Raw genomic sequence first — 22684 nt, 5'->3', positions numbered from 1 at the left:
AGATGGTGGACTCGCAGAAGTCGAGCATCGCCTTCCAGGACGCGTCGCTGCCGAGCATCGTAGCCACGACGCGCGGCAGCGAGAGGTCCTCTCCAATGAGTGCAAAAGTGGCCTAACCCACAGTTTTTTTTTATATTCAAGCTTATATGACGTATAATAGAAATTATTTAAAATGTAATAAATTTTTGATGCAAAATCGGCCTATCAATAGTTTCACCCATAGATATCTGTGTGCTTAGTGCGAGTTTTTAACTTAAAACTTTTTTAGCGTAAAAGTTAACCCAATTTTGTATGCAGTTGGAACAGCGCCCCTAGCGGCAAACGTACGCAAACGATACCATTCCATACAAATATGAGCTAACTTTTACGCTATCGAGAACGTTAAAAAACTCGCACTAAGCACACAGATAGCTTTGTAAACATTATTTTTGCGCGTATTATTTTTTTGGCTATTCAAATTCAAATGAAAATTCTAACCTAATTGACTCCATACTAACTATGGTAAGTTTAGGCCACTTTTGCGCTGACGGCCTCAATTATGAATCGCATCTTGTTAAGTCTGCAGTGATAAATAAAATTAGCAGATAGTTTTTGCTTTTACGTTGCGATTTTATCTCATCTATATTTAATTTTAGAAGCACGCGTGTGTAATGAAAGTTTCTTGAAAAAATTGTTGTTTTAGCTATAGGTAAGCGTAAAAATAGTGACCCTTCGATTTTGATATCCGAGATATTAGGTTAATTTCTGTTCATTTTTGTCTAATCTTAGTTTATTGTTATTGTCTATTGAATTAACCATTTGTAATAAATAAAAAAATCAGATATTCATGTATTTTTTTATTTAATTACCGACAGAACATGAATCGTGGCCTAATTATAGGATAAAACGCTGGGTGTAAACTTGTAAAGCCGCCGTGCCATATTTGATTCACATACATCAATTACCTACGTAGCTTTTCCAATACGGTCAAAAAAGTGTCGTAAATTTCCACATTCGAGATTAAAAGGGACACGATCGTACCATGTTCTAAAAACATTCAATAGTCTTCTAAATCAGAGTTCTTTTTGGTTAAATTTAACTACCCGTTCCTGTGGTGAACGATTAGAAAAGGGATAAAATTTCGAAAACAGTACTATACCAAAAATCATCTTTTTTTACATGAGGACTCGATAAAGCTAGTGACGTCACTACGACGTCCATGATGAAGGAATAAGTCTAATAGTTATACTTAATTACGTACGTACTGCGAGGCCTGCGCGGGTAAATCCATCACCTCCACCTGTGGGTACCTACTCTATTACTACAGCGAAGCATCTTGCATTCTAGTTTAAAGGCTGGGAAATCCATCATACAATGTCCTGGTGAAACTGGAAAGGCCTCAGGGCTACCAGTAATCCTTCATTCATAAAAAAAATCAATGCAGTTGAGACTTCTACTTGTTGATTAGACTCCGGTACCCAATTAACGTCGGGTATGCAATTTACAAGTGGTAAGACTGGTGGTCTTGTGAGCCCGCACTGATACGTACCACCACCCTGCCTATTTCTGCCGTGATACAGTAATGCGTTTTGGTTTGAAGGGTGGGGCAGCCGTTGTATTGATCTGAGACTTAGAATTCGTGTCTCAAGATGGTTGACGATCTTAACGTGGTTGATGTCTTTTATGCTCCGGTGACTGCTTAACACCACATGGGCCTAGAATTCACTCATCTAAGCAAAAAAAATGAACAAAAAAAACTATGAAGGGTTGACGAATATAATTAAAATACCATAATTACGTACTAAGTAAATATTTATTTCATATATCCTAAGTACAAGGCAGGGAACTCCTGCGCGTAGTCACAGATCAATACAGAATTTAAAAAATCATACGATTAAATACATTATATGAACTATTTAAAAAAAAAAAAGACATCAACATTACAATCAAAATAATATCAATTGAATACTTAAGAATGCGATGGAATGAGCACAACATTGAGCAATACATTTCGTATTGTCGTTGCCACAAAACTAATAGAAACAATATTATTATCATGGAGGGAATCGATACTAAAGATTGATCTCACTAAATTTAGAACACTAGAAGATTTCCATTCCAACTCACAGTATTCAATCAGCAATTCACAAATGACATATAAGTGTTGTCTAAATTGAATGAAGTCAGTCGTGAAAATTATTATAAAACATACTTAAATAAAAATTAAAGCTAAAATGTATTATTTTTTTTGTATTGCCATAAACTTGTAAGATTGTTTTAATTAGGTGCGAAACCAGATAAATTTGGGAAACAATACGAGTGAAGTGTATGAGGTGATTTATTACTGCGAAGATTTTTAATAAAGTTTCGTCACAATCACGAAACACCAAAATGACATTATCTTCTTACTTGTAATCACATAATCTTTGAAAATGAAACCTACTAACACTAGTCATACCTCATCAGTGGCTGATTGGTGAGTGTAATGTACTGGTTACAGTTCTTGACTCATCCATAAAGAAAAAGTGGCTAAATTACATGAAACTTATTTACCACTTCATTTTAAAAGTAGTGCAATAAAGAAAACCACGTCACTTTGTTTAGGGCTTGCTTTAGCAAAAAACTTGCATTCGACATCTGATTGAATTTGTTTATTATTTATATCGGTACCATAAATAACAAGGCTCATTTAGGCATAACCGACGAAAATAGCTACATAAGTAAGAAGCCCGTTACGAAAATCACAAGCCAATTAAAATGGAATGTTCTAGACTGTTGGAATTTGAGCGATCATGTTCTCCTGTCTCCTAAGGCCTGACTTGCGGGATTAATATAAAAGCTTTCGTAGCCGTGGTACCTTCCAGACTTAAGTAAAAGGACAACATGATAAGTCGAAAGATGGAACCCACGGAACGTAAATCGAAATAAAATTCGAAGGCTGATTCTGATATGGTTTTAAATATTAAGAATACCCGCGTATATAAAAAGAAATACCAACATATTACGAGTACATTGATTACATATTTATTGTCATGACATATTTTATAGCTGTACATAACGATCGTTCATTGTTCGTCGAGTACACAAATCCAGCAATAAAATTAGCCAATAGCATGCGTAGATTTAGAATGCACTCTCCGCACTATTCTTCATAGATAAGATATTTGACAGGAAACCAAACAGTTCATTAGTTATATATAATGAATCTTATAATTATAATATTCAAACATCAACTTCAGTATGGTAATGTATATAGAGTACGAAAAGGTATCCTAATAGAGAAAATAGTTTTTTTTTTTTTAATATCACTTTCTCTAAAGACTAATTAGTAAAAAGGATTACAGTAAATGCACGAAAAATAGTTACATAGTCTTATGAATTCTTTTAACAACAATATACTAAATGAGCTAAATAACAATTGTGCGCAGATATGAGATTTGCATCACTTACAAAATGTCGTCAAGATAAACAAACCGAAAGTTGTCACCGTTTTTTTATAGCTTCGAAAAATATATCTGCACACAAATCTACAGTAAATGCAAACAGCCGAACATACAAACATGTTTTAATTTAATAAGGAAATATATTTTATTAGTATATTTTACAGTTACAAGTTTCGTATGTATTTGATGAAACCCTTTCATTTAATCAAGTATTTAGAATAAACACCCGCATATTCGGCCGATGTACTAGCAATTGTGTGTTAAAAATGATAGAATTACACTTTTTGGATTTAATTTATAAGATACAATAACATAGAAAAATGACAGACATTTGCATCTTGGAAAAAAAAAAATTTGCAACAATAATTAGTTCAAAATATATAATAAAATATTAAAAATGTACTGTTTTTATTTCGAAAAATATATTTAATAATGGGACTTTTCCAAATTTAACTTTTCAAATAATTTATGCACAACGAAAAAATTACAATGAATGTACTGTCAACCATAGCTATGTTGTTGTCAGTTGCGTCACCAGGCGATCATATCTTTAAACCATTGCATATATTTTATATATTTTAATAATAATATTACATATAGTATTCATTAATGTTCATATTCATGCAATGAAATCACTAAAGCTAATCAAAATAAACTTGATGCAGATTTTAAATCCAAAAAAATGTAACCCTAATCATATCAACAATTCTACTAAATTCATCAGTTTCATAAAATTTATTCAACAATCCAACACGCAGTCGCCACTCTCAAATACAAACTTTACAAATAATGAATATAACATTCTAATACAATTTAAACATCAACATATGTACAGCAACGTCTTACATTAAGAGAAACATTAAAATTTAAAATCGTATTTATAAAATTCTTGACTTTTTTAGGTAATTTATTTTATGTAAATCCAAGGTCTCCGTGCAATTAGTAATACTGTACGTTTATTACTCAAGATTCAAGGGATCAAATGTAAGTGTAGGGTTGATTTTTTAGTATTTCTAGTAAGAGGTTCACATTTTAGGGGCACTTCAACAATTGATAGTTTTGCGTTCCAAATTTTATTGAGTTCAATTACCTATTAATTACTTGATTCCGAAATATTATTCGATGTTATTATTTTTACCAATCCAACGCACCGATTAGTTTCAATCGGATGGTACCTATCTCATAGACGTCCAGAGCGACAGGTAGGAAGTTAACATTCATTTATAACTAAATTTTTACTACCATTTAAATCTTCAAACATTTTATCAAGATTATCAATTAGTATACAGTTCGATCTACTAATAATTTATTTCTATTGAAACATCTAATTCAACAATATCTTTTATCGCCTCTATTTCAATATTATCTAGTTTAAAACATTTACTATATATATATATTCTACTCATTAAACTCTGTTCCTATCACATCGAATCACCTTTCGTTCAAAGTTTTTGAATTTTCATTCTTTACGTTTTATCTTTTACCCAGGACATTTTTTTTGTCTGTCATTAACCATCATACCAACGCGACGTAAGTAACTAGAATTTATAAGAATACTTCGGTGAATATTTTTTTTAACAACAATATTGCTAATATAAAAAGACTCATTCGGAATGGAAGTATCGATTAGAAACCACAAAGTTATCTAACAAAAACAGTAGTAGCGTTTGATTATTTAATCTAACATTATTAAATCGCCTACGTCCTATTTCAAGAAATTCTTTGATCTATCAATCAATATCTATCAACTATTAACTTTAATTTTTAATACGAATCGATGTATCGATTCTCATTATCGATTAAGATTACTTTATATATCATTTCTCACTAGACCCTCCTAAGCACGTAAAAAAAAGGAACTCATATGGAATGTGTTTAGCTGCTTAGACTGTAGCTGCCATATAAAATACTGTAATATTATAACTACGAGCTTAACCAAATAATATAATAAGAGATCCTTAAAAGAAATGCTTTTAAGCTCCCGGTGACTGTTTGTAGCCTTCACAATCGAACAACGCCTTGATTTTGTTTACAATTAAAGGATTTAGTCCGTTTTTATTTATTCCATATTTATGATTATATTGTTGTCTCTCAAGCCTGAGTTTTGACGTCAAGCGTAAGCTATATCAGTATATTTATATAGTATACAGTATAGTAACTATGTATTTTGAAAACATATCGAGCGATGAAAGACTTTGTTTAAGTGACATTTTTGCAACTTTAGAGGAGATCCAATTAAAGTTTAAAATTTTGTAAAAATATCAGAAAAATTTAGTGGAAACCGCCCTAATTAAGTTTAGTACACACAATGTTTTCTCTTTTTTTTATATTAATTATTTTGTTGGAACCGATAAAATGGTTGCTTTTCAGGATATCGAGTATCCAAACGTATTTTAAAGGCTCGATATGTTTATTTTTATTGATGCTCTGTAAGTAATTTATGTATCCGACGTATGAGTAGTTTGTGCTCATTGTTATTATTACAAACAACACGTTTTTTATTCATACGATATATTGTTTTTTTACACTTTACGACGGGCGATATTTTAAATCATAATTATTATTTTCATAGAGATCAAAATTTTCACTAAACATTTTTTCAATACTTTTAATACTTTTTTTTTTAATAGGTTTTAAAATTTGATTGTGATGTTTTAACGATTATTTACTATGATATCATAATTTAAAACTTCGAACTGTTGTTGCTAATATAAAATAATACCCAACTTTAAATACAAAAATAAATGTCGCGTATTAAGTGATATGTCGCTTAAAACAAATAGTCTTTCATCCCTCGATGTGAATCTTCATTATGTATGGAGGAATGTTTCTCATGTACGCAGTCACAATACTAGATATACTGCTTATGATAATAATATGTTTATTTGTATTTTAATTATATCAAACACACAGACCAACAGGCTAGTAATATAAATCGATCCTGAAAGGGTGAGAACGCTAATGTTTTTCAGAGGTTTCAAAAGGGCACTGCATGAAATTGCAATGGAAATACTTTATCAAAACGTATTGTTAACGTATTTTAGGAATAATTAAGATAATTAAAAAAAAAACTTATAGTAAGTCCGACTGGTGATTTTAATATTTAACACTTGATCTGTTTTTAATTTGTACGATTGCATGATTATTTAATCATTAATCCAGATATTGTAAGCGTTTCTTAATACAAGCAAAAAACCAACTGAATTGATTATAGATCAGTCTAGACTTGATTATAATATATTACCTAGAATATTGATTATGTACTCGATGTATAAAGTACAAATAAACAAAGATACATTGAAATTTAAGTGTGACGTAATCATTCGGATGTTCTACTGACGGCATTGACGATTCGCGAATCATTCGATTGGCAACGTAAAAATCGATTATCGAGGATGTTACGAATAGCGCAAACGAACGTTTTTTTTTTTTTAAAATTATTGACCTTGTAGGCAGACGAGCATACGGCCCACGGCGAGTGGTTATCGTCGCCCATGGACTTCAGCAATGCTAGGGGCCGAGCCGCTGCCTACCAAAATCGATCGATCGACCGATATTAGCGTCGATATATTGAACGAATGCAGGCCGTAAACAGATGGTGGACGTTTCCGTACCAGGAGCGCAGGAGGCGGAGGGTCTATGAGAGTCGACAGTCTCAGGAGCGCGAGTGCGGCGCCGGCGGCGGGGGGGGCGGAGGTCAGAAGAAGATCACCTCTTCCTCTGCGGGGGGCGCGGTGCTGCCGGGCGTCGGCTCCGGCGAACGGACGCGGAATTTGTCCGGAAGCTTCGGATATGTGTTAGTCCTAGAAAGAAAAAAAAATGACAGCTCTGCCTTGGCGGTCTTCAGTTGCTTGGACTCAAAACAAGGCACCATTCGAACACAGACTGGTTTATTAAACAGTAACATTCCATCTATATGGACCTAAAGCTCACTTGACTTATGGCAGATATCGTGCACACAAATTTAACTATTATAGTAACTCACAAGATTTTACTCATAAAACGGTCTCGAAATTAGACACGTGCATTGGTTCTTCGAGCCGAATATCACATATCCTGTTAAGACTCTCTTTTTTTTAGGTTCACACAACTGGATAAAATCTACACACATTAACATTGAACTTAAATAGGGAAAAATGAATACATTATTGAATTCACCCTTTTGGGTGTGAGCACAACTTACTTAAAAGCAGTTGTGATGTCCTCAGACCGACTTTTATTTATTAAATAATAAAATAACAATATAGATAGATAATAGAAGTCTCTTAACAATCTTATATCAGTCAAGTAAATTTAAGTCAGGTAAGTTTTAATCAGAAAATAGTTTTGGATAATAGAGAATTCTTTGTCAAAACATATAATCAATATTTGATATAATTTATCTTTATTCTTGTAACATTTCATTCACATGAACAACATTTAAAAATGAAGATCTCTTTTACTATTCTTTTTTAATATTTTTGTCTGTAAAGTATTTTGTTTTAGAAAATGTAATTTTTTTCTGCGGTCTCCAGTTTTTGGTACGGTATGTAGTTTCGACTGTCGTGTTCTAAGTATTGACATTGACATTACCTTGTGGCTCTGTTATTGGTCTGCTGCTGGGAGGGCAGCGGGGCGGGGGAGCTACCCGCCCGGGTGTGATGTATCACTAGGCCTTGCTGTTGTAGATGCTGTATAATAACCAACACATTAACTTCCATGACTTATCGGTGATCACGTATCGGCTAACCTGTGTGCTTAGTGCGAGTTATTTAACGTTAACCCAATTTTGTATGCAGTTGGAACAGCGCCCCTAGCGGCAAACGTACGCAAACGATCCCATTCCATACAATTATGAGCTAACTTTTACGCTATCGAGAACGTTAAAAAACTCACACTAAGCACACTGGTGTTAAGATGTGGTTCGAGACCGTAGACGGGCAGTGTTAATGACACCGTCGACCTTAAGACGTTAAAGTCTAATTTTGAATGACAATGAAAAAAATTTTTTTTTCTATTTCGTTTAAAGCAATTGTTGAATAGATACATCGATATAGTTTTGGGTTTACGTATTTCAACAAACAATCACAATTAAGTAAAATCTCGCATTTTTTATTGTTATAATTTTTTTCTATAAAAAAATATTTCTTTAGACTTTTACGGTAGTCAGCACAAATTAAAAAATGTCGACTATTATTAATCTTCAGTTCTTGACCACGATAATTATGAAGTATTCGAAACGAACTTACGCGCAAAATGTACACATTGAAGACGTAAAGGTGAAGGAATAACATCGTAATAAGAAAAATTAAACCCGCCAAAATTATAATTTCGCCTAATTGGTGGTAGGACCTCTTGTGAGTCCGCACGGGTAGGTACCACCACCCCGCCTATTTCTGCCGTGAAGCAGTAAAGCGTTTCGGTTTGAAGGGCGGGGCAGCCGTTGTACTGTAAAACTAAGATTTCTAACGCCAGATGGGCTTTAAGCTCTTCCAAAAAAATCGGATATGACAACAGAATGACAACAAAAAACACGATATTAAACCGTAAAAGTTAATTAATATTATACGTTAATTATATCCACGACTCGCGGACACCGAAAAAAATACTAGAAACATAATAATTTTCTGCTTAAATATTTAGCGAATATAAATTTAGTTTTCAGTAACATTTCCATGCATGATGAGTATTTGCGGACGCTTCATTATTTATCATAAATTCATTTATTATTTATCATGAGATATTTTTAAAGTCACAAAATTCAATTCAATTTCCCTGATCAGTACGATTCTTGCAAGGGACTTCAATTATTACGGTACATATATTTATTATATACATATATTTATTTATTATACACTTCGATATATTTATTTATTTATACGGGCATGCTCTAACACCGAAAGCTGAACAGACGAAATGGTTGTATAAAAGTATTCACTCTACAGAAGAACGGAAAGTAAACAATAAAATAATACGATTTCGTCAATCAATTAACTCAATTATTTTTTTAAATTAATGAATTTTTTTGAAATGAATTCTAGTTGCCTTGTCTATATAATACAGTATGTTCAATTATTCCTCATGAAACTATCAGAATTATGAGTGTACAGAAGAAATATATAAATATTGGACTTTTATTCTTATGAGCATATTATTATATAGGTTTATAGCTTTAAATTCAATTTTAAAAACTTCAAATTAAATTTTGTAAATATCACATTCAATTTTATAAATATGAAATTCAAATTCTATTCCAGGTTTTTTTTTATTATTCTTTTAAAATTAACAAAACTAAAAACAAAAACAAAAATGAAAAAGATGCAAAAAATATGAGACTTACGCGCTGCCTACTGCGCTACCGAGGCCACAAAATATACGGCTTGAAGACATTTAATTGACATTTTTGAGTCTTGAATTTGATGTTTGCAAAATTGAATTTGATATTTATAAAATTGAATTTGAAGTTTAAAAACCTATATATGCAAAAGTAACAGTTATCTTTGAGACATTATAAATACTTTCCGAATACAGAACAACAACTAGAACCATAGACCTCATTTTTTATTCCTCAACACCGCTATGGGCTTCAATTTTTAAACTTAATACAGTTAATTGATTTACAGCCAATGAAATATAATAAAAATAGTGAGCGAAGCGACGTCCATGAGTGCGTGATACATTTCACTTGCGTTTCAGATTAATGGGCGTGGCGATTTTTTATATCATAGTAAATAATCGTTAAAACATTACATTCAAATTTTAAAATCTATTTTAAAAAAAAATGCATTAATTTCTGTCGAAGTTTCTATTACGTTTCCGAAATCGCATGTTAAAACTAAATTCAATTTATGATTTATAAACTGACCATGAAAAATGTTTAGTGAAAATTTTAATCTCTATGAAAATAATAATTATGATTTAAAATATCGCCCGTCGTAAAGTGTAACAAATAATATATCGTATGAATAAAAAGCGTGTTGTTTGTAATAATAATAATGAGCACAAACTACTCATACGTCGGATACATAAATTACTTACAGAGCATCAAAAAAATAAACATATCGAGCCTTTAAAATACGTTTGGATACTCGATATCCTGAAAAGCAACCATTTTATCTGTTTCAACAAAATAATTTATATAAAAGAAAATATTGTGTGTTTAGTACACTTAATTAGAGGGTGGATTCCACTAAAATTTTTCTCTTATCTATGCTGATAGCCTTGAGAGACTACTTCAGTTTTAACCTAACGTGTAGGTGAGCTCTCGGGGCTCAAGCCGGAGTGTTGCTAACACTGGCCCTAGCAAGAGTAGTGCTTAGCTGAATCTACCACCGGATCGGAAACGCGACCCACTGAGAAGATCCGGCGAGAAACTCAGTGGGCTGTGTCTGAGGGTTAATTTACTCGTCGAGCCCTTCGTCGCAAGCGACGGGTTCGACAAGGGCGGTGACCGGTGCTTGAGGTACCTAAAAGCACCGTTAATGGATCGGGAGGATCCGTAATGACAATTTTCCTCGGATTTCGCGAGTGACACACATAAATAAAACTAGTATAATATTGCCTTTTTTATTGTCAACCTGTAGATTTAAGGTCTAATATGGTTTATAGGCACATAGCACTTTCATTCAATGTAAAAACTCAAAAATCTTAAAAATCGTATTTAACGCCTTCATTCACTCATGTCTCCAATTATATGACTCGTAAAACCGAGGAAAATTCGTCTCTCAAATTCTTTCCAAAATTATGTATTAGCAAACTTTTTTTTTTTCAATTAAATTATGTGTCCCTTAAGCTGCTTTCAGACTACGCTATACTATAGTGCCATATAGTATAGCAGCGTATACTTAGCCAATAATATATAGTACAGTACGGTGTGAACGTGTCCATAACAATGTATGATGGCTCATAGCACAATGTAAATTGTGCTATGAGCTATATACTATATGCTATTATATTATAGCGTAGTCTGAAAGCAACTTGAAATACACAGATATGTAGGAAAGGTAATGCACGTTTATTAAATCTATTAAATAATTATATTTTACAGTGATGGTGGGTCGCCCCCCCCCCCCGGGTCCCCCCGGGTCCCCGCGGGTGAAGTTGTGTGATAAACCGCAACAACAGTATTTGACGCGAGATGTGTTATCTTTTTTATGATTAAATGATTAGTGGTGGCCCGGAGACCTTTCTAGTTTCACCAGGAGAGGTGGGCGAGCAAGGACTCAGCCAGGAGGGGTGGGATTTGCTAACAGCTGCCCGAGCGCACATGAGATCTAACAACTGAAGAGCAACTGCGAATGAATGAATCTACTACCGAATCGGATCGTGTAGTTTCATTTATAAAGATTTAGAGTATCTTTTACTACTGATAGAACGTCATGTGAGTCCGCACGGGCAGGTACCACCATCCTGCTCATTTCTGGCGTTAGCGTGGCAGACATTGTACTGAAAAACTGAGACTCAGAACGCATGTCTCAAGGTGGGTGACGGTCTTTACGTTGTTGATGTCTACGGGCTCCGGGGACCTTTTAAAATCTGTCGGGCCGTGAGCTCGTCCACCCATCTTAGTAATAAAAAAAAGGTAAGATTACTTACGTCACTGGGGGATTCGTGGAGTCTGTGGTATCCCGGAGGCGGCTGTTTGCTTTTCTCGTTGGCCAGTTTCAGTGGTAACTGTTGTTTTACCATTTGCTGCGAACGCATTCAATTTTATATGCATTATTTGCGAATAGTATGCTGTTTCGGATTTGCGGGTAGTTAAAAATTTAATCTTCCTATTTAAAATCTCAATATCTATTTTTAATACGCTTTTATTAGGCTCAGACGTATGTTAGTATGTAACGGAATCTTTGAATATGATTTTGAACCCCTTCAAAACGTGGGGGGAACTGGAAATTTGGTATACTTATTAAGGACCGATGAGAATATAATATTTAAAAAAAAAAAAGGACAGTTGAATTCAACTAAAAAATTTAAAATTACTAATAATATTTTAAAAAAACGAACAAAATACGTCTTTATAGAAAATTCAACTAATAAATATATTTTAATAAATTTGAATTAAAAATAGTGTAAGAAAAAATGATTTTATTGTAAAAAAAAAAGCGTGGGGTGCTTGGTATCAGTAGCTATAAATATTTTATGAACAGATATGAGTAGAAGGGTTATTTTGATAATATCCTGAAAAGCACCCTACGCTTGTTTTACAATAAAATCATTTTTGCTTACACTATTTTGAATTCAAAATTATAATTTATTTTCTATATTTTAGTTGGATTTTCTATAAAGGCGTATTTTGTTAGTTTTTTTAAACTATTATTTATTTATTCTTTTCAATAATTGTTCACAATATCTCGAGATTGGTGATCACTGTCTAATCTCATGTGCTTTACGAGCAGTAGGCAACCCGCCCCCTCACTCCTGTCGCCACCTAGGCGTGGCCTACTATACTCTATTCCAATTACGAAGTCCCATTTGACAGATGTTATTATTATGTTATTGTGTGTGCAAATTAATTGTATAATGATTTAGATTGATTGTGTATTTTTGAAATGATGTTTACGACCATGAACAAAAAATGATTATTATTTCAAATTGTGCGAAGCGAGTTACGTTCTAATATAAGAAGTGTCAAAAGGGACATCGTAATTGGAATAGAGTATAGTTCCGCGCGCATTATAATATCAACATTAAACCACTAGTTCGATTTTTCAGATTGGGGTTGCTTCACACATGCAATTGTTTTAAGTGTTCTTCGGACTTTTTGGCGGAAACGCGAGGAGTGAAGTTGTGTAATTTATTTTATTTTGTCTGTTTAGTGTTTCTTCAGAATTAAATCCGTAATAACGGTGGTTTATTAACTGTTTAGTATCTTTGAAAGTGCACAAATGAGGGAAAATGAAACAAAGCCGCCGAATGTAACTTCTCCTTAGAAAAGCCTTATTTCCTCCGTTTTTTATTGAAGTTATACTTCTTTAGGCGCGTGATGAAAAATTGATGAGAGTGAAATTTTACGATGCGCGCGCACCGTGACACAAAATGAACAGAATGAAGTTGCCCACTAAATCGCTCATTACAATACGACCGACGTAACTTGGCGAGTCTGAATATAGCCGCAGGTGATCTTTCCGAACCGTACCGAGAATTACCGAATTTATACGATGTCAAGAAAAGGGATGTCCAATATGCGTGTTTGAGGATGTTGTTTAACCGTTTTTTTTTTTTTCAAATTGATTAAAATTTAAATTAAAAATAAATAAATAAATTTATTTATTTATTTATTTATTTATTTAAGGATTATTTATTTATATTTATTTAAATTTAATAAAAATAATGTTCTTCTTAAACTTCTTACGCGCGTACATAAGTACACGCACCCTTTTTTATTCATAAACTATAAATTTATTACTTGACGCTGGCTAATGCACGAACCGTGACGGAGCCAAAAAATAAAGAAGTTTTCTTCCTAGTCCGTCTCTAAATTACAATCGAGCCGAAAAGATTCAAGCTAATATGACCTTTATGCAGGTCAGCCCGAGGGTCGAGTACTCACGGAGATGGCGGAGGCGTGCACCGTGGCGCGGGTCTCGTTCTGCGCCGACAGCAGCAGCGGGGGCGGCAGCGCGGGCGCCGGGGGCTCCGCGCCGGTAGAGCCGCGGCTGTCTGCACACACACAGCACTGACACTCCACGGAAGGAATACGATAAACATATTGCTTTAAATACTCTTTTTTTTATTGTTAAATGAGTGGATGATTCAAGGCACTGTTTTTTTTTTGTATTGCTTAGCGGATGAGCTCACAGCCCACTTGGTGTTAAGTGGTTGCCGGAGCTCATAGACATCTCAACGTAAATGCCGCCGCCCGCCTTGAGATACAAGTTCTAAGATCTCAGTATAGTTACAACGGCTGCCCCACTTTTCAAACCGAAACGCATTACTGCTTCACAACAACTAATGTGCTATAAAACCGAGATTTAGAACTCTTTTTTTTTTTTATTGCTGAGTTGGATGGACGAGCTCACAGCCCACCTGGTGTTAAGTGGTTACTGGAGCCCATAGACATCTACAACGTAGACGCGCCACCCATCTTGAGATACAAGTTCTAAAGTCTCAGTATAGTTACAACGGCTACCCCACCCTTCAAACCGAAACGCATTACTGCTTCACGGCAGAAATAAGCAGGGTGGTGGTGCCTATATGTGCGGACTCACAAGACGTCTTAACACCAGTACGTTAAGCTTTGGTTATTTTTTATCGATAATAGCCAGCCAACCAATAGCAATACCGCTACAATTATCATTATAGAATTAAAATCGATTATTTAACTCACTATTTTTGGGAAATTTAAATGACCAAATTAATTTTATATGAAAATTTCTTCACATCTAAACTGAATACCAATTATGTTATTTGTGACCAACTTTATTGTTTGTTAAGTCTTGTAGTTAGCCCGTTGTTTATTTAGCCTTAAATGACGTCACACCTAATTAATATCGACTATTCTATGAATACATATCTATACTAATATATAAACCTACAGTGGTTTTTACGGATGTTCCGTTATAACTACTGAACATGCATACGATTGACTTGAAACTTGTAGCATGTAGAAAGTACATGTACTTAATGGATAGGCTAAGATTTATATGAGTGTTGGACTCCCTACACCAGCTGCGAGGGCGTTAATGATGAAAATCTTTGTGGGGGTGAGAAATAATAATGTTATTATAATTTTAAATGCCCAGCGAAGCGGACGGATACCGCTAGTTTATATATGAAGTTAGGAGGGAACACAGTTGTTGTCATACGCACTTCTCCACTTAGGTTCTTTCCTCCTGGTAGTGTCGCTGACGCTGGAGTCCGGCGACAGAGTGCCCACACTAGCTATCTCTTCTTGAGATCCACCTGAAACCATTCACTTCAATTAATAATATCATAGACAACAAAATACTTTAAATTAGTTACATTAAAGTTCTGAAGATTGAAGTGTTCGAATTCTTTGTGAGGAGTTTGAAGAGTGCTTTCGTATAAGGCACTTACATAGAGCATCATTTCTAAAAGCACTTTCTATTTAGTATAGAACATTAGCTTCCGTGTTCTAGAGTCCGGTTCGAGTTGATCATATTATTTGTACTAGAGGATGACCGAGCTTTGCTCGATAATTTTTTTTGTTGATAAATTGTGTTTTTTAGAAATTATATCTAAATAAGAATTACACATTGATATTATATTATTTGTTATTTTCTTTCAATAAAAAAAAAAGTTTGTGTTTAAGTTGATTATCGATAAAGTTGATTATTGCAAACACGAATAAAACAACATTTTCTGAAAATAAATCTAGATCTAGCTAGATCGATTTATCGCCCCCGAAATCCCCTACTTATATTTCATGAAAATCGTCGAAGCCGTTTCCGAGATTCAGATGATGTATATATACAAGAATTACTTGTTTAAAGATAGGTATAAGATAGGATTTTTATAAGATACCAAAAATATAAATCGACTCTATTTTTTTTCCCTACCTAAGCTGATGGTCTAGACTCTAGAGAGAGACCATGTCACCGGGCTAGAAGTTGGGCGGATCGGAAACAGAAACCACTGAGAAGATCCGGTGAGAAACTCAGTGGGCTGTGTCTGAGGGTTAATTTACACGCCGAGCCCTTTACAAGCGTCGGGTTCGACGAGAACCACGACCGGTGGTCGAATCCATGATTTAAGTTCCCTTCAAAGAAGTAAACTTAATTTTTTTTTCATCATCAACATGAGATCTTGTGATCCACCTAATCTACGACCTTCATGATTTTGGCTGCCAGTGACAGCCACATGACCGGTCTTCTACTGAACAATTTGTCTTTACGTCTTCGATGTTCTTTGATGATTCGAGATCTCCCCTCCTCCCTCCTCCCGGCGGAGTTATGTCTTCGATGAAATATTCTTTGATGGTTCGAGATCTACCCCCCCCCCAACCCTCCCCCAGGCGGAGTTACCGTGCTGCTGCAGCCTTTCCAGGCGCCGGTACAGCCGCTCCCGCTGTTGCTCGACGTCCTTCTGTTGTTCCGCCAGTTCTTGTCTCGCTGCTTGCAGCTGTTGTCTCTCTGCAGTTATAAGAAGAATCTTTAACTACGGTTTCTAACTAAACGGGATTTTTGTAATACTCAAATCTATTCATGCCATTGTTACAATGGCTTAATGATATCTAAATGTGGGTGATATACAGTGTACGGGCCAGCACACACATCAAATATGATGTACTATGTAATAACATATCGTTGCATTTTACATCAGTCATTCATTTTCCGTTCAGTTCGTGTACCGCCATCAGCAAGGCGTCGCGTACTCGCATAATGTCATTTTTATCATATAAACAGCCACCAGTTTAGTGTAAGCATATCAATAAGCAATTACTCAATATTGGAGTTGTTATCATTATCACAACAGAGGATGGTCTGGACAAACCGTACATATAGGGTGTTACAAAACTACCCGCAAAGGAGAAAGGAGATTACATTGGGCCTTCTAACGAGTCCATTCACAATATTTAAGACCCGTAGTAACGCTGTATAACATACCCAAAAAAATATATTTGTATATTCACTGATGTGCAAACCCTATTTCAGTGTAACTAAATAGGAAACTACGTAGAATGTACCTACATTTCTGCGTGCTGCATGCGCGTGTGCATGGATGCGTGTACGTGCGTGCGTGTGCGTGTACGTGCGTGCTTGTGTACGTGTGCATGCGTGCATGCGTGTACGTGCATGCGTGCTTGTGTACGGGTGCGTGCGTTACCGAGCGCGATGGCGGCGTGGTCGGCGGCGCGCGTGGCCTCCCAGGCGGCGCGGTCGGCGGTGAGGCGCGCCTGCGCGTGGCGGAGCTCCTCCAGCTGCGCGTCGTGCCGCGCGCCGGCGCCGCCCCACGCGGACGTGCGCCACGCCGCCACTTGCGCCTCCAAACTAAACAGTGCGAACAAATCTTATGTTAAAGTAAACGCAAGCACAAAACTTAATGTAAGAAATTACAAATTAATAATATTTATCACAATAATTTTTGCCATTACAGAAAATAAAACCACTTGCATTTATCTAGAACTAGCGAACCTAGCAATCTTCGCTTGGGGAATTGTAATTTATTATTAATTTTTGAAAATGAAATTGTAGATTTTTAATGGCAGAAACTTATCGTTACATTTTGGGTAATTCACGATATATTTTTTTATAAATTATAGCCTATTTGTTATTCTGATGTATTGTAAGCTATATTATTGTAAAGTTTCATCAAAATCCATTCAATAGTTTTTGCGTGAAAGAGTAGCATACATAAATCTATACGTTCTTACAAATATAAAATATCGCGTTTATAATATCAGTAGTATAGGATGTTTCCTATAATTACAATATGACAAATACAAGTAGCCAACGGTAAATCAACCCCGACCTTCTTTTTTTTTTATTGCTTAGATGGGTGAACGAGCTCACAGCCCGCCTGATGTTAAGTGGTTACTGGAGCCCATAGACATCTACAACGTAAATGCGCCACCCATATTGAGACATAAGTTCTAAGGTCTCAAGTATAGTTACCTGTGTATGGTGGTGAGGTGGTGCCACACGATGCAGGTGAGCGTGTAGATGGCGTGGTGCAGGCGCAGCACGGCGTCGGGGTCAGTGACCTGCGTCGCCTCGCCGCCCCCCTCGCCCCCCTCCGTGGGCGTGTCCGTCGACATGCGCAGGGATACGCCTACGTCACAAGTATAACTTAAATTAATATCAATTATTTAGTCATCGTAGCTTAAAGGATGAAGACGTCCGGTGTATTCGTATCTAGAGATGCACCGGTGTTCGAATCCGGCAGACGGGTACCAATTTTTCCAATGAAATACGTACTCAACAAATGTTCACGATTGTCTTTTACGGTGAAGGAATAACAATATCGTGTAATAAAAATTAAACCCGCAAAATTTGTAATTTACGTAATTACTAGTGGTAAGACCTCTTGTGAGTCCGCGCGGGTAGGAACCACCACCCAGCCCATTTTTACTGTGAAGCAGTAATGCATTCCGGTTTGTAAGGTGGGGCAGCCGTTGTAACTATACTGAGACCTTAGAACTTGCTTACTTAGGTGGATGGCGCATTTACGTTGTAGATGTCTATGGGCTCCGGTAATCACTTAACACCAGGTGGGCCGTGGACTCGTTCATCAATAAAAATAATAATAATAATAAAAATGTTTAAAATATTTGATATGAATTAAACTGAAAATGTTATATTTGATAAGTAAATTTTATAGAGTACTATTAATTTATTACATAGTAAGTTAATATTCATATTCAAAGCTTAATTATCGTTCTTATATTTTGTAATTCAAGAGCATCAAGATGAAAACAGATTTTTAGTTAATTTGCTTTGCTTCAAGTTAATTAGCACACGAGCAAATGGAAAGAGATACAATGCAGACACATCGATCGATCGTGTTGGCATAGCGGTTAGTAATGTTTATCGAGAGCAGTGCACGAGACCCCTGTGCTTGGTGGCGTCGAACCCCGCGAAGGTGTCGGCGCGGCGCGGCAGCGCGGGGCTGGTGTAGGCGGCGGAGTGCCGCTCGCCCGCCGAGCTGGTGCTGCGGCCCAGGGCGCCGCCCCACGCGCACCCAGCACTCTCCAGCGCCTCCTGTAAACACCAATATACATATTGTAATCTATTCTAATACATAATAACCGATGTCCTCGAACTTTTTGGCGGGAACGCGAGGAGTGAAGTTTGTGATTTGTTTTATTTTGTCTATTTAATGCATTCTTCAGGTTTAAGTGTATAATAACGGTGGTTTATTAACTGTTTAATATCTGTGAAAGTGCACAAATGTGGGAAAATGAAACAAAGCCGCTGAACGTAACTTCTCGGGATCCTCCAAAAAGTCCAATGAAAAAATCTTAGTAAATGGCCACCATTTTACTGAGATTATATTTCATCTCATCTCATTTCATTTAATTTCATCCCAGTTGATTAATGTCTCAAATTAATCATCTCTCTTCATTTTACTCCATATCATTATTCATAAAAATAAGAATATAAATTAAAATAAGACATGACTTAAAAATCTTAGTTACCAGGTCATAAAATCCCTTTAAAAAAACCGATGTCCTTATATATCATATATATATATATATATATATATATATATATATATATATATATATAAATCTAAAGTGGTTTTTACGGATGTTCCGTTATAACTACTGAACCATGCATCCGATTGACTTGAAACTTGGTATCCATGTAGAAAATACATATACTTAATGGGTAGACTAATATTTATCTGAGTGTTGGACTCCCTACACCAGTTGCGGGGCCGTTAATGATGAGAATCTTTGTAGGGGTGAGAAATAATAATGTTAATTTTAAATGGCCAACGAAGCGGACGGATACCGCTAGTATATTATATTTATATGATCTTCTTTGGACATCAACTTCCACAATGGCCTTCATGAAGTTAAGGATCGCAGCAGATAGAGGGAAATCGTACGGGAGAAACTGATGCAGCGGGGGAGTCACGACCCACAGTAATGAGGAAAACGACGCGAGGAGGAGGATATATATATATATATGAGGACATCGGTTGTGAGATGTGCCGTTGACATCTCAGTTATATTGTTGGATGGCTTTCCTATCATTCATTCAAACACTCATTCCCTCCCACCAGAAATTCAGGCACCCATCCGAGCATAGTTAATATACATAAATTAGTTATAGATAAACAACTCAAGCACTCAACAAAAATGTTTACGCGTGTAAAAAAATTACCTAAAATATTCTTTCATCGCGGGCCCTACGAAAACTATTGATGATAGAATAAAATAATGTACTAGGACTTTGTAGATCACATTATTATTTACAAAAAGTGTCGTGACGGCATATGTCTAACTATTATAGTTATGCCGCAATACATGTTCTTTTATTTAAAAAAATAAAACAACGTCAAGTATCGTTAGTTTTTGTTAAAAACCCGAGCGGAGCCGGAGCGGGCCGCTAGTAACAAATAAAGACTTGTATGATTTATATTTCTTTTATTTTCTGTGTTTAGTTATACAATAATTAAATGCCTTAGCTTTAACAACATTTTATATAAGTTTAAGGGCATCCGCTACAAGATGTCGCTAGTTCCCATACAAAAAAATATTTGTATTAAAGTATCGCAGTTTCAGGGTCCTACACCCGAGCGCCCTACCATTACTCTATAAGACAGGACTGACCTTGACAACGCGACAAACTTCCTGCCATATTGTATGCGAATCTATAGATGGCGCCACCAGCCTCACGTAGTCTGGAAACACCAAGCCCCCGGGCGATGACGTGTTTAGTCCTGAACAAAAAAAAAACATTATTTATTCACCTTTTTAACCACATTGAGAGAATGTTATAATTCGATTCTAGACTTCGTATTGGTAAATCCCACAGACACAGTCCACTGAGTTTCTCGGCGGATCTTCTCAGTGGGTCGCGTTTCCGATCCGGTGGTAGATTCTGCGAAGCACTGCTCTTGCTAGGGCCAGTGTTGGCACCTCTCCGGTTTGAGCCCCGTGAGCTCACTTACACATCAAGGAGAAGCTGAAATAGCCTCTCAAGACTATCAGCATAGGTATCAGGATAGTAATTAGTGGAGAGGTCGGCTTTACTGCTGACGCTAGTTGATGTGCTAGATGAATTAGGAAGAGGGTAGACAAAACTATAAGGGTGTATGATATTTTTTTTTTTTTTTTTTTTTTTTTTTATTGCCTTTGTAGGCAGACGGGTATACGGCCCACCTGATGGTGAGTGGTTACCGTCGCCCATGGACTTCAGCAATGCCAGGGGCAGAGCCAAGCCGCTGCCTACCGCTTAATACTCTCCATAAGCCTCGTTTGAAGAAGGACATGTCATAGCGCTCGGGAAACACCGTGGAGGGGAGCTCATTCCATAGCCGGATGGTACGTGGCAAAAAAGATCTCTGGAAACGCACTGTGGATGACCGCAGTGGCTCCAGGTAGTATGGATGAACTCTACTCCGGTGGCGGGCGGTGCGATGGTAAAAACGAGATGCTGGTATCATCTCGAACAATTCCTCAGAGCACTCCCCATGGAACATACGGTACAAAATACAGAGGGAACCGAAGTCCCTCCGCAGACCCAGAGGCTCCAAACGATCCGAGAGAATGGGATTATCGACAATCCGAACGGCCCTCCTCTGTATGGAGTCAAATGGAAGAAGCTGGTATTTGGGAGCCCCGGCCCAGAGATGGGAGCAGTACTCCACGCGAGGCCGGACTTGTGCTTTATAAAGCAAAAGTCTTTGTCCAGGCGTGAAGTACCGCTTCGCTCTGTTGAGGACTCCCAGCATTTTGGACGCCAACTTGGCTTTGCCTTCCAAATGACTCCGAAACTGGACATCGCTCGAAATGTCGACCCCAAGTATCCCGATACTCTCGGAAGGTTGCAGGGATACTCCTTGGAATTGCGGCGCCATGACAAAGGGGTCCTTCTTCGCAGTGAACGCGCAAACCTGTGTCTTCAACGGGTTGAATTGAACTAAGTTCGATTCACCCCATTTGGAGACTCGCCCCAGAGAGTTCTCCACTTCAGACACAAGTTTTGATCGTCTCTCTTGCACCACGCTCCGAGAGAGACTCTGATGGCCGATATATCGCGCATCCCCCGTGCTATCATCTGCATAGCAATGCATGCCATCAATAGACAGCATGTCATTGATATACAGGATGAAAAGCGTGGGGGAGAGCACCGAACCTTGTGGAACGCCAGCGTTAATGGTCATGGTATCAGAACAGTCACCGTCTACAACGACCGTGATGCTCCGCCCATCCAAAAAGCTAGCGATCCACTTGCAGAGACCCTCGGGGATTCCGTAAGATGGTAACTTCGATAGAAGTGCCCTATGCCAGACCCTGTCGAAGGCCTTCGCGATATCAAGGCTCACAGCAAGAGCCTCGCCCTTGCTCTCCAAGGCTTCAGCCCACCTGTGAGTAAGGTATACAAGAAGATCGCCAGCTGAGCGACCGTGACGGAAACCGTACTGTCGGTCACTGATCAGCTGGCGATCTTCAAGATACTTCAGGAGTTGTGTATTTATAATTCGCTCCATCACCTTGGAAAGCAAGGAAGTTATCGCGATAGGCCTGTAGCTCGATGGGTCCGACCGGTCACCCTTCTTGGGGATAGGGTGGACGTGGGCGGTCTTCCATGAAGACGGAACCCTGTTAGTGCAATAAGAGAGGCGATACAAACGCGTTAGCGCAGGTG

The 22684-nt window shown here is 36.8% G+C and overlaps 1 protein-coding gene across 3 annotated transcripts in view; it reads right to left on the bottom strand.

The window, feature by feature from the left end:
• Positions 1-1773: 1773 nt before the first annotated feature.
• Positions 1774-22684, bottom strand: part of LOC101738243 (A-kinase anchor protein 13) — a 72638-nt gene continuing 51727 nt past the window's right edge. For all 3 annotated transcript variants that reach the window (XM_038021248.2, XM_038021251.2, XM_038021250.2), the window contains 10 exons: positions 20644-20753; positions 18913-19063; positions 17978-18134; positions 17190-17353; positions 16388-16495; positions 15213-15305; positions 13954-14063; positions 11997-12092; positions 7995-8092; positions 1774-7225 (listed from right to left, as the gene is read on the bottom strand). In XM_038021248.2, the coding sequence (XP_037877176.1) occupies positions 7120-7225; positions 7995-8092; positions 11997-12092; positions 13954-14063; positions 15213-15305; positions 16388-16495; positions 17190-17353; positions 17978-18134; positions 18913-19063; positions 20644-20753 (1193 nt within the window). In that variant the 3' untranslated portion in view covers positions 1774-7119. The remainder of the gene's footprint in view (positions 7226-7994; positions 8093-11996; positions 12093-13953; positions 14064-15212; positions 15306-16387; positions 16496-17189; positions 17354-17977; positions 18135-18912; positions 19064-20643; positions 20754-22684) is intronic.

This window comes from Bombyx mori, chromosome 28 (genome assembly GCF_030269925.1).
Source record: "Bombyx mori chromosome 28, ASM3026992v2".
NCBI classification, from domain to species: domain Eukaryota; kingdom Metazoa; phylum Arthropoda; class Insecta; order Lepidoptera; family Bombycidae; genus Bombyx; species Bombyx mori.
The sequence above is the reverse complement of the archived record's forward strand: the minus strand, read 5'-3'. Positions and strand labels throughout refer to the sequence as shown.